This window comes from Pelodiscus sinensis, chromosome 1 (assembly GCF_049634645.1).
Source record: "Pelodiscus sinensis isolate JC-2024 chromosome 1, ASM4963464v1, whole genome shotgun sequence".
Lineage (NCBI taxonomy): Eukaryota > Metazoa > Chordata > Testudines > Trionychidae > Pelodiscus > Pelodiscus sinensis.
The window spans coordinates 130,183,563-130,207,327 of record NC_134711.1 but is presented as its reverse complement, the minus strand read 5'-3'; the positions used below and the strand labels follow the sequence as shown (position 1 = coordinate 130,207,327).

General features: G+C 44.3%; 1 protein-coding gene across 12 annotated transcripts in view; it reads right to left on the bottom strand.

The window, feature by feature from the left end:
- Positions 1-23,765, bottom strand: part of CCDC91 (coiled-coil domain containing 91) — a 519,220-nt gene that overhangs the window by 322,016 nt on the left and 173,439 nt on the right. For 10 of the 12 annotated variants that reach the window (XM_075901340.1, XM_075901312.1, XM_075901346.1 and 7 more), the window contains one exon: positions 12,026-12,133. The exons of the other annotated variants lie outside the window; for them this stretch is intronic. In XM_075901340.1, coding sequence (XP_075757455.1) covers positions 12,026-12,133 — 108 coding nt within the window. The remainder of the gene's footprint in view (positions 1-12,025; positions 12,134-23,765) is intronic. 12 annotated transcript variants of the gene reach the window in all.

Sequence of the window (23,765 nt, the reverse complement as noted above, 5' to 3'; positions counted from 1 at the left end):
CCCCATCAATGGGAAGGTAGAGCACTGTAATGGTGACCATGTGCACCCGGAGTGATGAAATTGACACATTTTGTTGTTTCAAGTGCATGATGTACTCCAGTACTTGGTGGAGCGGCACCCTGGATGATTCAAGTGTCCTGTGTAAGCACCACTGTGCAAACCGGTGCCACCTGTATAGGTAAGTCTTGTGTGTCATTTGTCTCATGCTATGCAGAAAAACACTTTTTACTTCTTGGGAGCACTGTTGCTCTGCTCCCAAGAACCAGATAGGTACCATGCCATCAGGTGCAGCATTTGTGATTGGAGGTGAAGTACTGATCCCTGGTTCTGGGAGACAGGTGATAAAGACATGTGAACCAGGCTGGGGCTATTAAGATCACCCGGGCCTCATCCGTCTGTATCTTCCAGAGGACTCTGGGAATGAGAGGAATGGATGGAAAGGCATATAATAGATGCCCTCCCCCACCAAGTGAGAAGCATGGTATCGCCCCTGCCCAGTCACCCCTGCCCAGTGCTGGAATTATTGTGGTGTGTGAGACCACTTTGAAGTGTTACCTCAAAGATATTTAATTGGTGCAGGTACAAGATAATAGGCATCTCTGATCTCTATTTTCAGTGAGAAAGTAGTTCAAATAAAACCTCCTAACTTTGTATTTTTCGGAGACCCGCTCTACAGCGCCTGTTTTGAGGTGTAAAACCTTCTGGCGGAGCAGAGACTTGTGAGATGAGTCCCTGAAGAGGGAAAGAGAGGGTGGGGAGGTTGGAGGAATTGCTGTGAAAATGATAGAATAACCACAGGTGATGATTTCTAGTGATTGCTGCCCACTGATCGTAGAAGGGGCACAAGCGGTCATGAAATATATTGTGCTCACCTGATACTGTAATTGGGGGGAGGTTGGGCAGACCCTCAACCAAATTTTCAAACTTGCTGCCTCAAGGCCTAGGTCGCAGAAGAGCAGTGGTTTGGGGCTCTCTTTCGTTGGTTTCGAGGTCTGAAGTATTTTTGCTCAAGAGTCGGTGTTGGAGTTGTCTAGTGAAGGTTGTGTCCCTGTTTCTTTGATAGGGTGTGTAGCACTTTCTTCGGTAAAGGGGAGTATACATCCCCAATGTGCAAAGAGTAGTGAGCTAATCTTTGCTGGAATGTAGTGCTTCATCGGTACCTGCAGCAAACAATTTTGCTTTATTGAATGGCAGGTCCTCTACTTCGGCCTGGAAGGCCTTAGGGACTCCTGCTGCTTGCAGCCAAGATGAACATCTCATCACCACGGATGTTGCACTGGACATAGCCGCAGGGCCATTTGCAGTACCATATGGGATACAGAGTGACCCACCTTAATGATTGCCTTGAGGACAGGTCTTCTATCCTTTGCAAGATTGTGCATGAGTTCTTTTAATTTTGTATAATTGTCAAAATCATGATTTGCAAGCAGTGCTGTATAGTTAGCTATGCGTAGCCGGAGGATTGATGAAGAGTACACTTTTCTCCCAAACACATCCAGGCATTTGTGGTCCTTGTCCTGTGTATGTGTTTTGGGTTCTTGGACCTTCGATTGGAAGCATCAACCACTAAGGAGTTTAGTTGAGGGTGCAGGTAGAGAAAGTCCATGCTTTCAGATGGCATGAAATACTTCATAGCACATGCCGAGCGCTGCAATGTAAGTGTGGTTGCATATACAGTAAAAATCCGATGGTCCGGCATCTGATGGTCCGGCACTCCTGATGGTCCGGCACCATCAGGAACCCGGAAGTGTTCCAGGCAGCTGGACCACTGGAGCTGCTCTGCCCCCAGCTTCCCCGATTCAGCCGCTGCTAAAACTGACCAGCGGCTGAATCGGGGAAGCTGGGGGCAGAGCAGCTGGAGTGCTGCCGGGTAGGTCCTGTAGCGCTGCCCCTCGGGGCTGCGGGACCAACCTGGCAGCACCCCAGGTGTCCCCGAGTCAGCCGCTGCTGAAACTGACCAGCGGCTGACTCCAGGAAGCCAGGGGCAGAGCAGCTCTGCCTCGGGCTTCCTGGAGTCAGCCGCTGATCAGTATCAGTAGCGGCTGACTTGGGGACACCTGGGGAAGAGAAGCTGGGATGCTGCCGGGTTGGTCCAGTAGTGCCGAGGAGCGGCGCTGCGGGACCAACCTGGCAGCACCCCCGCTGCTCTGCCCCAGGCGTCCCCAAGAGCAGCAGGGGTGCTGCCAGGTTGGTCTTGCCGCGCCAAGGGTCAGCGCTACCGGACTAACCCGGCAGCACTCTACCTGCTCTGCTGCTGAAACTGACCACCCCACCCCAGACACCTCATAGCCCCCCCCCCTTCCGACAGTCTGGCATATTTGATAATCCAGCACCCCCTGGATCCTAGATGCCGGATTATCAGAAGTTTACTGTACATGCAAATATATATGTAAATATATGCAAATATCTTGTCACTCTGATGGGCATAAATACAAAGATTAAGGCAAGACAACACAACACACAGGCCTCATTTAAGTCAATTCTGTTGATATTAATATAATTCAATTTTTACCAATTTCCACCCAAATGACAGCACTTTTAATGAGCAATGACTGTCCATGAATTTAACTACCAAAATGCATATCAACAGAAGACCATTATATCGACTACTTTTTTTGTTTTGGCTCCCATCCGCAGGCTGTGTGTTAAGCCCCACATAAACCCAAACTGCACAGTGGGCCCAAACAAGTGGGCTGGCCATGGAACACATGTGGCCTGTGGGCCGCTTGTTGAGTAGCCCTAATATAAGGAGAAGTTAAAACTGCAGGTTGATGTGGTTTATTCCAGCTTGAAAAATAATAACAGAAAAATAAGCAAGGAGGAATCTACAAAAGGATTGTTATTTTTTTAAATAAAACATCAAACACCCACTTTGTGTTTTATTTTATAAACATAACTCTGCAAACATAAGTAGCACATATTGCCTAAATGAAACCACTAACCCAAATAAACAAAACCATTCTGTTTTGTAATTAGAATATAAGAACTCAATAATGGAGTCTCCAGAAGACCAACTAGCTAAGCATAGCACTTTTGTATCTGCTCTTAAATACCAATAAGCTGAAGAAGCGGGTTGTGCCCATGAAAGGTCATGATACCATCTACATATTTTGTTAGTTTTTAAGGTGCTTCAAGACTATTTGTTGTTCAAGTTTTTCTAGCAATTTGGGTTTTTTTTTCAAGTGTAGTCTGTTACAAAGTTTTGACCAACTGAACCCATATGTGCTTAAAGTATGTTTATGATGCTGAATCATCTACAAAGGATATTTTTAAAATGTTAAAAACAACAAGAAGTCCAGTGGCACTTTAAAGACTAACAAATCTATTCAAGTGCCACCAGACTCACTATTTATGCTGAAACAGACAACACAGCTGCCTCTCTAACCCATTAAAAACTGATAAAATTTTAAATGAAACCATCCCATCTTCTATTATTGTATTTCCAAAATGTTTCACAGCACGCTCGGCCAATGAACACACATCCTTCTTTACAAATAAATAATTTTATTTCAAAATCCATAGCTTCAATTTTAAATGCTAGACAAAAAGGCATTGAAGACTACTGCCTCAGTCTCCTTTTCCTGTTCTAGAACAAACCTATAGTTTGGATATCTATTAAATAATGGAAAGTTTTCATAGCTTTTTCTGAATAATTTTTGCATGGGTCTAATTCTTCCTGTTAATTAGAACAGGTCAGAATTTCACTGATACTGCAACAGAAGAATCAGCTGCCTACAAAGCTGCCATCTAAAACCTCTTTAAATTCCTTTGTAAGTGTAGTGCCTCTCTGTCAAGTAGGATGTCTCAGCATAAACATGTAAACGGTTAACTAATTATCCTGGGCTGAAACGGGATGCTGGTCATGAGGTTGTTTGGAACAATCCACCATCGTAGTGAGGTAACATTGCTTGGTAGCAAAACTGTCCTGTGGAATGGATGATGGGAAGGGTGGTGAGCTAGTGTTGGAGGCAACACATATGCAAGGTGGGTGTACTGCACCACATATGTGGTTGTGGGCAGGTGCCCGATGAGCTTCAAGCAGTCGAAGACCATAATGGTTGGACCTGATGAAACTATGGTAATCTCATCAGAGGCCTCCATGATGGTCTCATCAATGGGCAATGCTATTTTGGCAGGCAGCATAGGTTGGAGGATTTTTAATAGTTTTTGGTGTTTGTTGTTTGTCCTAGACCTCTTGAAGGGGGATCTCCTGACTAGTAGCTACCTTCTTGAAGAAGTCTTGAAACTTCTTGAGGCCATCAGAGAGGGATGAGTCAGAGGGGATTATTGCCTTATCTGATGAGCAGGAAGAATTGTTCAGGGGGAAGGTGCCAGAATACTGAGACTCTGGTTCATCTTCCTGGGCTGGTTCTCCCCCTCCTCCTGATTTTCAAGGAGTAAGGGGATGAGTCTGGGAGAAGGGGGTGAGGCAGGTGGGGGTTTCTTAGCTGGGTTGGATGGCACAGTGAAATGGTGCCTATATTCTACTCATGGATCCAATAGGAGGCACTACATGGCACAGGGTTGGGTGGAAGGGCCATTGGCCATACCAAAGAGGCTGCTGTAGGTTTCGAGCCTTATTTCACTTCCAAGATGAATGCAATACTATAGGGGGGAAGTATTGTGAAGAAAAAATGGCTCCTCTGGTATTCAGAGTCAAGTCTGCTGTGCACCAAGATTACTGGAGATCTGGGGGGCTCAGGCACTGGTACTGAACAGCAGTGAGTGTGGTGCTGGTGAAGTTGTTCTGGCTCTGGGGATGGCATGATGAGGTGGTTACAGTCTGATCAGTTCTGGGGTGCTGCAGTCAAATCTGTTTAGGTGCATAAGGTTCCACTGCACCGATCTTGTAGAGCAATACCACGGGAAGTGGAACCGGTAGTAGTGGCAAAGATGTTAGTGCTAGCAATAATGATGCTGGTGCCAGCAATGATGGTGTTGCCTGAGTAGGTGCCAGTGATTGTGGCTGATGGCAGAACTTGGAATCTGTGCCGGGAGGGGTGCATCTTGCTGTGGTACTGAAGGTAGACAGCCTGTCTCCCCTAATAAATCTGGGAGGAGGTATGGCTGTCAGGAATCTCGCTGGTGAGACCTTCCTTTTTGTCAAGTCCCTGGGCAAGGGGGAAGCAAGCCATTTCTTGGCTGCCTTGATTGGTTGTGGCTTCTGAAGATGAGGTCTTATTGGCTCCTACGACAAAGTCTTTATGGAAAGAAGCATCCTCAGCCTCAGTTTTTTGTCTCTCTCAGCTCTGGCTGTGAAGCTGCAGCAGTAAGTGCATTTCTGGGAAACGTGCAAGTACCTCAGGCAGCAAATACAGGCTGAGTGCCCGTCAGAGAGACAGGGGGTTGTGACATGCGTTGCACTTTTTAAATCCTGGAGAACTAGGCATTGTTTCTCCTCTTCTTTTTTCTTCTTCTCTCTTATTTTAATTTGTTCTTTCCCTTTACTTCTCTTGTATCCTTCTCTTCCCTCTTGCTTCTTTTTTAACTAATTACAAAGGTTAAAACACAGAACGGAGGAAAAGGCTATTTTTGTCCATTGGCTGCAAGTACAGTGCAGGTTCCCCTCTGATCCTTTTCTACTAGAAATCCTATAACAGACCTCCAGCTAGTGGAAAGGAAGGGAAAAGTAGTGGAGCACCCACAGAGCCACACATCTTGAAGAATCATTGTTATTGCACAAGGTGAGTAACTTCTGCTTTGAGTGGTGCCCCTGTGGGTGCTCTCTTCTGTTGAGTAATGAGCAGTACCTGTCACTTGTAGTGGTGGGTTTGGAGTCAGTTGTGAGAAGAGGCAAGGACCGCATCTACTAAGGAGGTGGCAGGTATGGGTCCTTGCTGCAGAGTGTAGTGTTGAGTGAAGATATGATGCAAAGACCATGTGTCTGCTCTACAAATGTCAACGAGGGGTACCTTATGTAGGAAGGCCATTGATGTGGCCACTGCATAAGTGGAATGCATGGAAATACTCTGTGGTGAGTCTTTCTCCTGAAGATGGGACGTGGTGTATATGCAGTTGGCAATCCACTTGGATATACGGTGTGTGGAGATGGCTGTTCTCTTGTGGGAAGCAGACATACAGATAAAAAGTCTATTGGATTGTCTAAATTCCTTGGTCCAATCAATACAGAATGCAAAATCTCATCTAGCATTGAGATGTTATAACATCACTTCTCTGGGGGAACTGTGAGATTTAGTATAATAAGTAGGTAAATAAATGGACTTATTAATAGGAAAATCAGATGATTGGAAGGAATTTTGGATGAGGTCTGAGGATGATATAATGCAAGTCCACCATCAGGGCTGCAATTTCACCCAACATCCTGGTAGAGGTTATTGCTACTATAAAGGCCACATTCCTGACTAGATATTGGGGAAAAGCAGTATCCAGAGGTTCAAAAGGTGGTCTTTGTCAATATGCCAAGTACAAGGTTTAAAATACAAAGTACAAAATCCCAAGGTGGTACGGGAGAACATAAGTTTGGGAGTGTCTTTTATAACCATGCTAGGAAATGCTAGGTAATGGGATGGTGCAAACAGTGATACGATGTCTACTGATTCATGAGAGATGGATCTAGATGGAGCTGATGGAGAGACCTGCATCACTGAAGTTCTTCAGGTATTCTAGCACAGTAGAGGTATTAGGGTAGTATTAGGTTGTAATTGGTGTTGATTGAACCATTCCTGAAAATGCTTCCATTTATTTTGGTAGGTGTACCTCATGGAGGGTATTGGCTACTACTGGTACCCTCTAGGAACAGGTAAGTTCTTCATTTTGCAATCATGAAGAAGCCATGCAGTGAGCTTGAGAGCCCTCAGGTTGGGGTGAGGAGTTTTCCCTCAATGTTGGGTCAGCAGGTGGGATTGATGAGGAGGGGGATCAGTTGGGCAATCAATAGATGATACAGATAGGGAAACCACAGTTGTTTTGGCCAAGAGGACTCTGATCAGGATAACTGCTGCTTGGTCTGCAAGGATCTTGTTGATCATCCAGGAGAGTCAGGGAGTTGGAAGAAAAGCATACAGGAGGGATGCAGTCCAGGGTAAGGTGAAGGCATATCGCTTGCCTCAGTCTGTTCTGGAGCAGAAGTGGTAACACTTACAGTTGGATGCTGATACAAATAAGTCTATGACTAAGAAAACCCATTGCAAAAAGATAGGGAGGATGATGCTGAGACTGAGTTCCCTCTTGTACTGTTCTGAGTCGTGTCTGCTCATCTTGTTTGCAGTAATTTTCTGTTGACCTGGAACATATATTACTGTTGGTCTGATGTCATTTTTCAGACACCAATTCCAGAACTTGATTGCTTTGGCACATAATGAGCATGATCGGGCACCCCCCTGCCGGTTAATGTAAAACATTACAGGGTGTGTTGCCTGTGAGGACACGTAGTTCTGCCTCAAATGAGGGAAAGGAAGTGTATGCATGCATTGCAAATGGCCCTGAGTTCCAAAATATTGATATGAAGTCTCATCTCCAAATGTGACCAGTTGCCCTCTACTGTCTGCATGCCGCAGTGGACACTCCAGCCTATTAATGATGGGCTGTGATTACCCTTGACAGGTCTGGGCGGTGGAAGGGTATGCCAGTGAGGAGGCTGTGTGGAAAGGTCCACCATTTCAGAGATTGCAGCACTAATGGTGGACGTGAGAGAGTTTGGTGAAGTTGTTTCAATTTGGAAGATAAACAGATGCCATCCACACCTGTAGGCAGTGCATGTGTACTCTCGCAAGGGGTACCATGAAAATGGTAGCAGCCAAGTGACCCAAGATCTGAAGGCATGGATGAGCAGTAGTAAATGGAGTGTGGAAGACTCCATTGATGAGGTCACACAGAGTTTGAAAATGATGAAGAGAAGATAGACTCTGGATGACACAGCATCCAGCGATGCCCCAATAAACTTGATTTTCTGGAACAGCCCCAGAGTGGATTTTTGAGTGTTTTTTATTAGACCTATGCGAGAGAAAGTCTCTCTGGTCATATCTGTCATGATTAGGGTTTGTTGGAGTAAAGTGCCTTTGACAAAACAATTATAGTGGTAGGGGAATATGAAGGTGCCCTGCCTCCTGAGGAATGCAGTGACCATGACTAGAATATTTGAGATTACCTGTGGTGCAATGGAAAGTCTGAAGGGAAGAACTCGATACTGGTAGTGGTGTTGCCTGAGAAACCTGAGAAACTTCCTGTGCACAGGATGTATCAGTATATGAAAGTATGTGTCTTCAAGGTCAAGAGCTGAGAACCAGTCCACCTCATCCTGAGCAGGTATAATAGTCCACAGGGTCACCATCCTCAACTATTTGTTGCGTACAAAACTGTTGAGCTCCCTGAGATCTAAATGGGCCTCCAACCCCTCTGTCTTCTTGGCAGTCAGGAAGTAGTCGGAATAAAACCCTCTTCCTTGGAATTTGGGAAGAACCATCTCTATTGCCCCCAAGCTGAGCAATTGTTGCACTTCTGCTTGTAGAAAGGGCTCGTGAGAGGGTCCTTGAAGAAGAACGGGGAGGGGAGTTGCGTAGGGGGCATAGAAGTAAAGGGGATTGTATTAGGGGATTGAAAACCCATCAGTTCATAGTGATGAGATCTGGTACTGCTTTTTGCATTGCCAGCACTTTCGTCAGTGCTGGCATGGAGCTGTTGTGTTTCGACTTTGTGCTTGGCTTAAGGGAGGAAGGGCCCTCTCCTTGCGGTCACGGCTATTCTTGATGCCGGGTCCGTTTGCTGTCTGTTTCTCAAGTGCCTTAGATTGAATCAGCATGGAGTCAGATTTTTTTACTCAGAGTGCTTCCTCACTGGGGGGGTACAGACTCTGAGGAAGAAAGGGACCTCTTTTTTGGTATTTGCACCCTTTCCTGGTCCCCAAGACTTGACTTGGTGGGAGCCCCTTTCTCAGATGCCGCTCCAGGGGATACCTACTAGGGTGGTGTGCCATGTTCAGAGTCTGAGGCAGACTGTGAGGTTTTCTCCATGCTAATCATTTTTAGCTGGAGTTTCCTCACTTTTATTGTTCTAGCTATCAGCTTCTTACAGTCAGGGCACTGTTCCATGTCGTGCTTCTCACCCAAATGGCGGACATACTCCAAGTGTCTGTCTGATACAGAAATCTTTCACTTTTTAAATACTGATGAGCCAGGCATGTCCCAGTAAAACAGTCTCTTCCAAACTGTCACTTAACAGTGGGACAGCGACTATATATATGCGGTATAATGAACCATGGTTTAAACAATTAAAAGGATTTTTTTTAACCTAAACCATAGTAATGAATTCAACTATGCTAATAAATATTAACTATCAACTCTACCTATGAACTAATAACAAGGTAATGTGAAGGCGACTGTTCTGCTGTGACCAAAGCTGGTGGTGGTCAGAGAGGAACTGAGGAGACGGTTGGCTGTGCGTGTGGGATAGCCATTTCAAAGGCTGCGTGCCGGCATTACGCCTGCAAAGCCAACTAGGGGCACTGCTGTCATAAATATCCAATTAGAGGCACAGCAGTGCTGGCGCACCTCCAGATGGAGCACCCAGGGGGACATTCCTCAGAGAAGAACAAGGAGTACCAACAATGTTATAAGAAAGTCTATTCTCACCTAATTTCCAGTTTTTCTGAAGTTCATCTAGCCCTACTATTCAACAATAATAAATTAAAACAGTATTGCAACTATTGTGGATACTGCAACAGAAAAAGGCAAAATATTTAATCAAATATTTGAATCCATTTTAGAATATTTTTAGGCATGGCTGTACGGCATGCATTCAATCGCACTGCAGTTCTGCACAATGTGCCCCTGTCCAAAGTTGAATAATTATTTTTCCAAAGTGCTTTTCATTGTCCATTATACTATTTACACAAATTGACAACATGCTTTTAGCAAACTCTTCAATGGATATAGTCATAACAAAGAGATAGTTGTAAAATACCTCAGAGAATTTTGGAATGAATTAACCCATATCAAGTTATTATCTTTATATTTCTGTATTATAGTGTCATATAATTTCTCAAGTGTACATTTGCTGTACAGGCACTCCAAGTTACAAGAATCTGACTTACAAACTTCTGCTCATACAAACAAAAGCTCACCTACAGCCTTAGTCACTGATGTCCTTAGGATTAATAGGGCCCTACAAATTATTATTAAACTGGTGCCCGTATGCCCAACAGTAGTGTGGGGGCAGAAGGAAATGATGATTTTTTTTTTTAGCAATGTGATTCTATAATCTTCAACAACATACTAATGATATATTTTTAAAGCAAACTTTTTAACCTAAGGTCTTACAGACTATCGCAGTAAATTCAGAAACGGAAAGTATATACTGGGGTTGCCATATGCACGTTATGCATTCCCACTTACATGACTCTTTCACAGGATCAATGTTCTGTTAGTAGATCTGGTAGGCTTTTCTGTTTTAAGTTAACTAGATTCTCTCCTGAGGAAACAGGGCCACACAATGGGGATAGGAAGAGGTGGGTGGGCATTAAGACCTAGTGGTGCCCCGTATTTTCAGATACCCATATGCAGAATATGCAGCTGCATAGGGTAAGGCAGCTCCTGGCCTCGGGGAAGCAGGAAACAGGTACAGGTGGCGGCAAACTGTGCAAGTGCTGCTGGGAGAGTGAGAAGTAGCAGGGGGCAGTCACATAGCCAATGGCTGGAGATTAGTGGTGCTCTGAAGGGGAAAACACTGCTTCTCTCCACCTGCCAGCTGCACTTCTGCCCTATGTTCTTCCTCAGTCCTCTGGCTCATGCTCACATGGCTGGTGAGTAGTGGCTGGGTGCAGCCCACAGGGAGGGAGGTGAGGAGAGGGAATAGGGTTGACTATAGCAGCTGGCACAGCATCCACTGGGGACGGGGATAGCATCCAGGGATGCCCAAAAGTCAGAATCTCTACCTATCTCCTCATCCTCCTCTAATTAAACCTGTCTTTCCTCAAGCACCAGCATTCAAAGTTAAATAAAAAAGTATTTCTACTATTATTTTAATTGCAAATATACAATATTTCAGCCATATTATGGGTTAAAAAGGTTATTTTGTGGGCTAGCCTGGCAACCTAACTACCATTGTTTCTATGGGAAAAATGTGTGCTAAGTTCCAAACAATGACTTACAAACAAACTTTTGGAGCACAATCCATTCATAAGTTTGGGGCTTCCTATACTTAGGTCTTAATTTACCATCATAGAAAAATGAAACAAACAATAACTATTACTAGTCATTTAAAAAAATTGTTCCTAGCAGATTTAAAAGTAACTACAATGCAAACAACTTTACCATGATTTTTCAAGATTAGCCTACTGAAAAATATATACCTGGTGTAATGTATGGAGTTTATTTGATTTATAATTTAAATTTTACTTAAGCTCAAGCAAGACTTTGCCAATAATTAAAAGATCCAATAGTTTAAACAGTCAGTCAGACCAGTAACATGGATCAGCAGCTGTAAATGCGTATACAACCTACTTACAAAAATCATTGATGCCATATTAATTGCAGTGGCTAAATGGAAATAAAAATAGATATCGACAGTACATGTTAGAATGACCATTTTATAAGTTGCAGAAAACATCTACTGATGTCTGTTTCATAGAAATCTGATCTTTGCTTGCAGTCCATTATAGTAAATAAAATTCAGGCTTAAGAAATATTGAATATTTTCTCTGCAGCTACAGAAAATTATACAGTTAATAAAGGAATACATATTACATTCCAAGCTTTCTTCTCTTTAGTGCTATGTTCCTCTGGGATCTTGGTTATTCAATTTAGAAAGTAATAATGCACAACTGAGCTCTAATGATTTAGGAGCTATGGTTAAGTTCCTATCTCTTTTTGCCCGTAATTACTGTTATTTCAAAGATATTATAGTGAAAACTTGGTAGTTTTATTATACACGTTTATTTCAAAACAAACAAAACAGAAAAATAAATGCACTGAAACTGAATGAAAATCATAATGCTTTTTGTTCTGCAAAACATATTCATTTAGTTAGTCTATGAAAACCTGTGGGCTGTGTGGACAAGTGGTTGTATTACCTGAGCATTCAGCAGTTCCTCACATTTATATGAGTGTTTTTCAATTGCAGCTATATACTGTTTTTGAATGGCTTCTTCTTGCTTCTGTACTGTTGACTGCAGAAGTGCCTGGAAACAAATACAGCACACCAATTTCAAAACAGGAGACACCCTTGAGGGGTTTTCTGACATGTAACAAATCAACTAACTTTTGTATACAACTGAAATCTGATGTTCTGCTGCACCCAAAGAACAGAAATGTGCAACTCCTGGAGTACTTTTCTATATAACGCTACTCTGTATCTTCCTTTAGCCAGGATTATATTTTTTGGCTCTCGTGTTTCCTGCACACACCTTTTGAATAAAAGAAGGTAACTTACAGAAGAAGAGAGAGGGTGAGTAGTTCTGTTAAATATACTCAGTTTAGTGGGACCACACAAGATGAGAAGTATATGAAAGCTGCAGAGAAAAAAAACCCAGACATATTTCACTGGCTGACAAAATTCCACATCCTCTCGGCACACTGGAAGATCCCATGGGCCAAGCATGATCTTCACAACCACAAGTCAAGTAAAAGCAGATGGAAATTCTGAGTAGTTTAAAACATAAAAGCAATCCCCTCCCCCCCACAAGAAATTCACACACTGATGTGAAGAGGTGGAAGTCATAATGTGGAAGAAGTCAAAGTGCCAAGACAACATTAAAAAGATAATAAGATTAGGAACATTATATAGATATTTCATCTTAGTGGTGCAAAGGTTAAAGAATCTGTATGCAAAGGGAAAAAACTAAAACAGTTCTCAAGAAAAGCCAAATCACTACTTGAAGGAATCACATCCACCTAATTCCTTTAAGAAGACACTAGTTTTTTTTTACCTTCACTTCACATACTCCAGTGCTATATACATTTTCTACAGTATATGCTATTTATATGTCCCCTCTTTCCATAATATGTACTGTACTATTTATACTCATAACAGCAGAATCTAATTTTAAATAGCAAAATCTGCACATTAATCTATATGCAATGACAATATAAGGTAAAATAGACTTAAAATTTATAGAAAAATTATCGGCACACATGCAGAGAAGCAAAAAAGGTGAAATTATTTAAATAATTTTTACTTTGAAAATGACTTTGCTTGGTGGGAAACAATACATTCTATATATGATGTCAAATAAATGTAAAAATCCCTGGGACAAAAATATTTTGTACAGCTTTTGGGTCTATCTTCTGACATTTTCCAATCATTAGCTTTGTTTTGCAAACATTAGTGTTCTTCAGGATGAATACTGTTGAAAGTCAGTAGCAGTTTTATTGAAGCAAAAAGGAAAAAAACCCTAGCAAATTAGCAAAAAATGACAGATGGTACTAAACATAAGGTTTAATCAAAAGGCAAGAATAAATGTAGTGGCTTTTCTACTGGCTTACACTTGTCTTTAAATGTACAAGATCTTTTGCAGATTTCTTGTTCATTTTCTGTACTGATACAAATTCAAACAATTACAAAAACTGAAGTGTCAAAAGATTCCAATTCCTACATGAAAAATTCACATAAGTCTACTCTATGGTGTTAAATCCCATAATAAATATATTCAAATAGAGAAGTGCACTATGTAGTCCTAAATAAGATTGCTCCCTTACCCCCATGCCCTGCCTTCTAGCGCGGGTTCAGCTGAACCACTAGGTACTCTTGAGCACACATGGGTAGTAATTCTTGATGAGGAGAGCAATTCAAGATTTTGGTAAGTGGGAAAGGGCTGGACTTATATATGGAGGGGGTGCAGAAAGAAGCTAAGGGTAAGGGTCTGGGGTGCAGGAGAGGGTGTGGGGTCTGGGAGGGAGTTTGGGTCAAGGAGGGGGTTGTGGCAACGTATTGGGGTGCAGAGTCCAGGAGGGGAGTATGCATGCAAGAGAGGATTCTTGCCTGGAAAAAGGGTATAGGAGGGGATGCAGGGTCTAGAAGGAAATTGTGAACTCTAGGAGGTGGAGGGTGCAGAGGGTTTGGATGGTAACCTGGGGCAGAAAAGAGCGGTAACTGTAGCCAGATTTGAAACCCCCCCGTCCTCCGTATCATCCATCTTTGCTTGCCTGGAAGCATACAGGGCACACAGAGCAGTAAAAACAGCATAGTCTTTGAAAGCCTTGACAGGAGGCACAGATATGCCAGCTCACCCAGTGACCCTGGACAACTGTAAGCAGAGGTAAGAGGGTGGTCGAACTAATTGCTGACCAAGAGGCTGCCGAGGAGTGCCCTTGACTGAAACCCATATTGATACGATCACACACTGGTCCGGGGGGCGGGGGGGGGGGGGGGGGGGGAAGGGAGAGGAATCTCCTGCACAGCAAAGAATGTCCAGTACTCCTAATTTAGTTCTCTCTCTCTTATAAGTGTAAATTCTTTGAAACTCCTTTGTAGGAACTGGCGTCACAAAAACGGACCAGTACAATTTGGCATCTTAGATAAGAAAGAAAATGGGCCCCTAGGGGTATAAAGATGGTCCAGCAGCACACTCACTCTGAGCGTCGATCTGCCATCTACCTGCTGGCCGGATAAGGTGTTTGACTTCCCGAGGTTCCATGGGGACGCCCACCTCATATTCGTCTTTCCGAGGAATTGAGGGACCGACCCTGGCCTGACCCGCTGGAGTCAAGAAGCACAGAAGGGGGTAAAAATTGTACCTGTATGTGACCTTTGTTTAAGTATATACATAGTGTTAGAGCTCTTTAAAGATTAAGCTGTCACTTGGTACCATTATTTTCTATCTTCCTTTTTCCTTTGTAACCATTTTAAGATCTATATTTGCTAGCAGTTAAGAAGTAGAGCAATAGCCATTGTAACCACATGCTTTATAAGCCTTTTTAATAAACCTGTAACTGGTTAAGTTTTAACCTGACTCCTTCAGTTGCTGTAACAGAACCAAGCACAATTTAAAAGAACTCCAGCCGGTCATAAGGGACAGGTATAGGGAGAACTTGGGCTTTTGGATCGTGTCGCTTCCAGAGGACAGATCCGTGGGGCATCTCTCAGTCTTCCCTAGGCTGCCCACTGCGAAGGGATCATGTATCCTAGCAGTCAAAATCTGAGATGTAATAAGCTCTCCCTGTAAACTCTGGGGAGTCTGTCAGCCTATTGGCTGCCCACCGCGGAGGGACCTAGTGGTTAAAGACATGGACGTTAAACTTCTCGGGGCACCCGTCAGCCTCCGTAGGCTGCCCGCTGCGACGGGACATTGCATACAAGCAGTTGAAGACTCGGGTGTAACACACACACACACACACACACACACACACACACACACACTGCCCTGACCATCGGCTGACAGTAACCTGGGGCAGGAAGGGATGGTGTTCCAGAGGTAGGCTCCGGCTGGGAGGCACTTACCTAGGCATTTCCCAGCCAGCAGCCCAGTGGGACCCATAGGCAGTCTCCCTGCCCATTAGCATCCCCAGACAATTAAAAGCAGCTGGCTGTTCCATGTGGCTCTTTGTGCTGCATGTCTGGGGAGGCTGAAAGGGGTAGGCTTCATACACAGCCTCCCAAACCCAACATAATATCTCAGCTCCCACAAAGCCTCCATCACTCCCCTGCATCTGGCATGGAAAGTCACATGGAGAAGCCAGCTGTTTAGAGAGGCTTGGATTTGCTCTGTGCCCAAGGGTCCCGGAGAGGTGGGCTGCGGACTGCATTAAAAGGATAAACAGGCCAGATCCAGCCAATGGGCTATAGCTTGCCCACTCCTGTAAATTATTTAACCAGTAGTCTAAGTATATTTTCAATAGCTTTCACTGCAAACAAATACTAAAATAGTTGACTGCAAAAAGTAACAACCCCCCTTGTATGTTTTACAATGGAAAGTTATTGTATGTTCTGATAAATTGTTTTGCTTCTTTTAGGGCTGATTTTATTGAGATTTACAAGAGTATATTTACATACATACAGGGAGTTAAAATATAATTTCTAAATATAATTTAGAAAAATGATTTTGTGAGGATATGTTGTACTCAGAGAATACACTAGCATTAAATTACATCCAATTTAGCTTAGGGGGAATTATCATAATTGTCGGTATCAGCACATAAGGAAGTTTATTCAATAAAGTAAAGGTAACACATAAATATCATAATATACCACACACCACAGTTGTGCCTTGCTCTAGCCCCATATTATATATATATAGGCTCTTCTAAGACATCTCTTCCCATAGTATGTAGTTTGCAGTCTTCTACTTTTGTAATAGCTCTTTTCATCTTTATGCAAATTCTTCAACAAAGTGCCAGTAAATATGAATTCTGTGATGAGACTCAAATCTTTATACAACTTAGAGGAGTTTACTATTGAATATTAGTTTACAGATATAGACAAACATACAGATTCAGTAGGCACTCAAATAACACTGGTCTACAATTTTTTAGAAGTCGTCTGCTTCAAAGATAAAATGTGCTATTTATTAAGTATTTTGATGTGCTGAATTCAAATATGACAATTAAAACAACTGATTGGCTACTGTTTCCAAGATATTTAAGTTTTGACATTTTATGTCTATGTATATTGTGTAGATAGTAGAGTTTTAATAATAAATTGTCAACCTAGGTCTTTTCATGTGTTTATGGTTGCTTTACATGATAATATTTCACCTGTCCTGTTTATGTAACCCTTTAAAAATCAGCAAAAGGGTTATATGAATACAATTTATTATGAAACAAAAGGCAAAAAACTATTATGTACATAGTTTAGTCCTATTCAGTGTCTACTCGGCGCTTCTTGGCTTGTCTCTTGTATGCATTAAATGGAGCATCTCTTGTTACTGTCCAGCAATAGTCTGCAAGCATTGATGGGCTCCATTTGCCCTGATAGCGTTTCTCCATTGTTGCAATGTCCTGGTGAAATCGCTCGCCGTGCTCGTCGCTCACTGCTCCGCAGTTCGGTGGAAAAAAATCTAGATGAGAGTGCAAAAAATGTATCTTTAGTGACATGTTGCAACCAAGGCTTTTGTATGCCTTGAAGAGGTTTTCCAACAACAACCTGTAGTTGTCTGCCTTGTTGTTTCTGAGAAAATTTATTGCCACTAACTGGAAGGCTTTCCATGCCATCTTTTCCTTGCCACGCAGTGCATGGTCAAATGCATCATCTCGAAGAAGTTCACGAATCTGAGGACCAAAAAAGACACCTTCCTTTATCTTAGCTTCACTTAACCTTGGAAATTTTCCACGGAGGTACTTGAAAGCTGCTTGTGTTTTGTCCATGGCCTTGACAAAGTTCTTCATCAGACCCAGCTTGATGTGTAAGGGTGTCAACAAAATCTTCCTTGATTCAACAAGTGGTGGATGCTGAACACTTTTCCTCCCAGGCTCCAATGACTGTCGGAGTGGCCAATCTATCTTGATGTAGTGGGAATCTCTTGCACGACTATCCCATTCGCAGAGAAAACAGCAGTACTTTGTGTATCCAGTCTGCAGACCAAGCAAGAGAGCAACAACCTTCAAATCGCCACAAAGCTGCCACTGTTGTTGGTCATAGTTTATGCACCTCAAAAGTTGTTTCATGTTGTCATAGGTTTCCTTCATATGGACTGAATGACCAACTGGAATTGATGGCAAAACATTGCCATTATGCAGCAAAACATCCATGACTTCTAGGAATAACATGATGCAATTCATATCATGTATGACGCAATGTCAGTTTCAGATTGCATCATTCATTGTTTTGCCTAAAAAGCAAGTACTGTCCAAACCCAGTCATAGATTTATTCATAGATCCAGTCAAAGACGTATTTTAGTCATTTCTGCTTTAAATTGAGATCTCTTCCCTTTATAACTCACTTATCCTCCGCCATTCGCAAGTCACGGGTCATATATACTGACCCAATAGCATATCTTGAAAACTAGAGCCAATCAACAATTTTAAGCATCATTTTCGTTCTCAGTTACCCAGAATTAGTAAAGTTCGGCTACATTTATTTCAGAAGCATTTTGGCTGTAGAGCAGTGTAATAGTGTTCACTGTTGACAGAGTCATAAGGTGGGAAGACTATGCCTCACCTAATAACCCAAAGTTTAAAAATGTTGGCATCATAACCTTTGCCTGACCATTTTCTATAAGTACATAGAAACTAGTAACCACAATGCTCCTTTAAGATGGGGGGAAGGGGGGAGGACCTTTTTTGAGTCAGGAACTGCTGATCCACAGAAAAATCAGTTGGGGGCTGCCCACAAGTGAGAAGCTCACACCAGAGCCTAGACGGGCCCAGGCTAGTTTTTATGTGCTCCAGCCCTGTGATGGGGTGGCAGGAGCTGGAGCAGCAGTGTGGGATCCCCAATGCTAGGGTGTGGTTGGGAAAGCCCTGAGCCTTGAGGGCTGGATCCAGGAAAGCCAGAGGCTGCATCTGGACTCCAGGTCATAGGTTCCCCACCCCTGCTTTAAGGCTTGCATCATATTGGAATGGTAGTCTTTTCTATTAAATATATTCATTGGCTTCATGGGTTGAGTAGAGAGTGGACATATATAACTGTTTATAGCCTCAACACATTAATGCAGTTAGACTTCTTGAAATCACTAAAAACTCAAGCACAGTTCACTCAAACCACAGTAAAACTTGATATATTTAAATACATACTTGCAGCACAACAGCACCAACCTCAAAAAGTTGCCCTCCTGACCAAAAATAATTTGGGTAGCAAGCTTTGATAGGCTAAATTCCCATTTTCCACAATGGGATGAAGCTGGCGGCATAACACTAGGAATGTGAATGTGTAACTGGTTAACCAGTAAACCTCACCCTTAACAGGTGAGACTTAAAAGGTTACGGATAATTGGTGGGAAAGGGAAAGGGGCTGCTCCAGCCCTGTGGGGTGTGCCAAAAGCAGAGGTGCTCCAGCCTGGTTGGAGACCAGACGTAGCCACTTCAGCCCAGTCATAGTGGTTGGGAAGATGCCCCCCTCCATCCCATTTAATTGGTTAACCCGTTAAAAAACGTTTATCTATTTCTGTAACTGGTGATCTTCGAGATGCATTGCTCATGTCCATTCAACATAGGTGACTACTAGCAGTATTTGTGGAGGCAGGTAGGAGACTCAAGAACATACAGATTACAACCACTGCTCTACCGAAGGCTGAGTCGTTTCTTGCGTGTTGCGCAATCAACCATACAGAGGGTTGCAAAGGTATGTACTGATGACCACATTACTGCAACAGATTTTGTGGATTGGGATGTTCTCCCGAAAGGCTGCAGACAAGGCCTGCGTCCTAGATGAATAAGCCTTGTCCAATTCCAGGGCAAGAATGCCTGCAAGGTCATAACATATGCAGATGCAGGTGATAATCCATCGGGATATCCTCTGGGACAACACGAGATGGCCTATCATCCTATGCATGTAGGCCACAATCAGCTGCGTGGACTTATGGAATGGCTTCATCCTTTCCAGATGGAATGCTAGAGCCCTCCAGACACCTAAAGTGAGCGGACATCGTTAATCATTGGTCACAAAAGGCTTTGGGTAGAAGACCAGGAAGATGATGTCCTGGCCCATATGAAAGATTGAGACTGCTTCAGGACGAAGGCCGGGTATGGGCTAACCTGCACTTTATCCTTGAAGATGATGGTATTTGGTGGCTCACATGTTAGCGCTCGTAGCTCAGAGACTTTCCTAGCGGATGTAAAGGAAACCAGAAAATCCACTTTCATCGACAGTATAGAAAGGGGGCAGATGACCAGTGGTTCAAACGGAAGACAGGCAAGTACAGTGAGGACCAGGTTAAGATCCTATTGCAAGAGAGGGGTTGGCGTCTGTGGAAAGGCCCATTCCAGGCCTTTTTGGAAGCAACGCATAAGGTTCTGAGAGAACATTGAGCACTGGCATATGGAAGGCAGAGATTATGGCTAGATGCACCTTAATTTAGGAGAGCATGAGACCTCCTTTCAGATACAAAAGGTAGTCCAGGATCAACTGAAGCAGTGCATCCATGTGAACAATTCCTGTCTGGGATGCAGAGACCAAGAACTGCTTCCACTTCATCCTGTAGTTTGATCTAGTTGAAGGTTTCCTGCTTTCAAAGAGGACCCTTTGTATCTCTGTTGACCACAGCAATTTCTGTTGGCTCAGCCATGAAACAGCCACGCCATGAGGTAAAGTGGCGGAAGGTCCGGGTGAAGGAGATGACCATGATCCTGGGACAAGCAGTCCGGAAAGCACAATAGCAAGCAAGGGGCTTGCTGCAAAAGGCGCATGAGGGAGCTAAACCAATGCTGGCGAGGTCAAGCTGGTTTAATCAGTATGATCTGCTCAGAGTCCTGCCTGAGCTTCTGGAGAATTCTGCTAATCAGCAGGAATGGAGGAAACCGCACATCTGAGATCGCTCATCCAGGGAAGAAGGAAGGTGTCAGAAATGAAGCCTGCATCTAGGCTCATCAGCAAGCAGAAAGTGGGGCGCTTTGTGTTGCGCCACATCACAGATATACATGGGGAGAGTCCCAATCCTGGAAGAGCATGAGGGCGACTTCTGAATGGAGAGACAACACATGGTGAGAAGAGAACTCCCTATTCAGATGGTCCACAACATCACTGTGTATCCCCAAGAGTTGATGAGATTGCAAGGAAATTTGGTGGAGGGCACAAAACTCCCACAGTCTGATTGCTTCCTTGCAGTGAGGTGCTGAAAGGGCTCCTTCCTGTCTTCTGATGTACAACATGGCTGCCGTGCTGTTCGTGAGGACCCAGACCACCCGGCCTATAAATTCAATTTTCTGTACTGGAACTAAGGCCCCACACACTTTCCACATGTTCCTGACCACTCTGAGCTCTCTTACGTTTACGTGTAGCACTGTCTCATTCTGGGACCACTGGACCTCTGTCTGGAGCATTCCAAGTTAAGCACCCCATCCATGGCCCAAGGCATCTGACAATAGTTTAATCAAATGCTGACGTTGCTTAAAACAAGACATTGGTTGAGGAGATTGTGGGGATCTGTCTACCACCGCAGGAGTGAAGGATATGCAGCAGTACTGTGACTACACAGTCAAGGGGGTGCCTTGCTGGAGAGTATACCAACACTAGCCAAAGATGAAGAGGGTGCATTCTGAGCCTGGTAAATGGCACAACATAGGTGCAGGCTGCAATACAACCGAGGAGGAGTAATCACGCCCTCGTTGTTGTCGAGGAGAGGGACATTTGGCAAATGAGGTCCTGTAGTGTTCTGACCTATCCCAAGGGAGGGATGCCATGGCTGATGTAGAGTCGAGTACTGGATCTATAAATTCAATTTTCTGTACAGGAACTAAGGAGCATTTCTTTTCATTTACCAGCAGCTCAAGGCAACAACATGTGGACAGGAGGAGATTGACATCTCACTGGACCTTCTGCTGCGATCATGGCCAGCCAGTTGTACAGATAGGGATACACTTAGCCCCCTAGACAATGAAGGTAAGCAGCTACCACCAACATGCACTTTGTAAATACTCGGAGCACTGTGGCTAGGCCAAAAGAGAGGACCACAAACTGGTAGTGACCTTGTCCTACCTTGAACCTTAGGGACCATATATGTCCCTCGAAGATCACGATGTGAAAATATTCATCTTTGAGGCTGAGGGAGGTATACCGGTCTCCCGGATCCATGTCGGGGATAACTGTTGCCAGGGTGACCATGCAGAAATTGAAGTGGACCAGGTACTGATTCATGTCTTGCAGGTCCAGAGTAGGTCTGAACCCCCAACACTACCCCACCCTCCCTTGGCCTTGGGGATTAAAAAATAACAGGAGTAAAAACCCTAGTTGTGAAACCTGGTCAGCACCTTTTCCACTGCTCCCAGGCTGAGTAGCTCCACCATCTCTTGTTTGAGAAGCTGTTTGCGAGAAGGGTCTCTGAAGAGGAATGGGGAGGGAGCATGAGAAAGCAGGAGAGAAATCAACTGGAGGATATATCCATGCCGTGCTGTGGCCAGAAACAAGTGGTCTATTGTAATTTCGACCCTTTTTGGAAGAAAAGGACAGGAAGGATCCAGATGGAGCTTAAACTTTTTACACTACAGTCCCAGTACATAGAGACCCATTATTTTTAGGGTCGTGCCAGAGTACTTGAGCCCATGTAACTTGGTATCTGCCAATTCTTCAAACCGCTCCTATCAAAAAGGAGGTCCTGGATTGAATCCTAGGCTTCCAGAGACAGACCCGACAGAAGAAACCATGTGGCCCTTCTCATGGAGATTGTGGAAGCCATGAATCATGCAGCTGAGTCCACTGTGTCTGCTGCCACCTAAGGAGCTGCCCTTGATGTGGCCAAGCCTTCTTCTGACAGCACCTTAAACTCTTTCCTGGATGCTTTGGGGAGCAATGCCTCAAACTTGGCCAATGGTTTGCCATGGGTTGAGGTCATAGTGTGAATAGGGCCTGATGTTTCACCATCCATAACTGAAAGTTGCACAAAGAATAAAGTTTGCTTCCAAACAAATCTAAGTGTCTGGAGGCCCAAGATCCAGAGCGTGCTCTACATGCCTTGTGGTGATAAACACCTGAGGCCAAAAGTGATCTTAGTGATCGAGTACAAGACCTGGAGTGTCTGGTAATTGGGCTCCTGCAGTCCCTGGAGGGATAGCGCTGGGATGGTGATCTCCAGTGCCGGGACACCAATCAGAACATGTAGGAACAGGTTCGGAGATGAGAACAACTCGGTGCTGGTGCGTACTGGTGCCAGAGAAAGCAGAGGCACAGAGAGGGTGAGTAATGCCTCATGAGGTGAGAACCCTATGGGGAGAGACTCTCTCTATAGTACCACTGCGGTTGTGGAGCATATGCCTCCAAATATCTGTGTTCCATGGTATGGGACACAGAGACCTTGGCATGACATCGTGGCTAGACCTATACCTGTCCAAATGTACAAGCAAGCATTAAGTGCTCAGTAACCGAGTTGTAAGCAACGTTTTCCCCCTGTGCCTGGGCTGGCTAGTCCCACTGATGATGGTCCCAGCATGGTAAGAATGTCCTGTGCCACTTGGAAGGCCTTCAGCATAAATGGGGATTGCCGGTCCATAGCAGCCAGAGGCAACTAGGTCAGACTGGGACTTTCTGCCTGCGCTGGGGACTTGTCTTTAGATCATTCTGATGAACAGTTCCCTTTCTTGGCCTTCTCCCTTCAGGCTGGAGAGCTGTCCATAGCAGCCTTCTTAGCCTGGGTGCCAAAAGACATCCAGTGCTGAGTTGATGGTGCCAGAAGTGCACTCCGCACCAAGGCTGAAATGCTTGGTGCCAAGTCTGATCTTGCAGTGGTACGGAAGGGTCCATGAGCAGCACCCTTCATCGAATGCCCCTCTTTCTTATTGTCCTGGAGCAGAAAGAAGTGCAAATCTTGCACTTTTAAGAAATGCAAACAACAAAAAACAACATCCAAATAACAAAAGCAATCAGCATGTGGGTCGCTAACAGGCATAAGCCTGCAGCATGCAGCACATGCTTAAAAGTCAGGGGAAAGGAGCATGCCTTGTCCCCACACTAAGTCCCAACAGGGAACTAACTGTTAACTACTCTATTAACACAAAAAGGAAATTACGAACAGAGGGAATGATAACGCTACAGCCAGGGCCCGGCCAGAACCCTTTTGGTGCCCTGGGCCCAGGCGCGCGGTGCTGCCCCAGGGCGCACAGCGCGTGCGCTGGTCTGACGGTGGAGCACGGGCCCGCCCCCCAGGGTGTGCGGGTCAGCCCCCAGGGCGCACGGCGCATGCGCAGACCCACCACGGCCACTGGCACGCAGTCCGAGCCTGCCCCCGGGG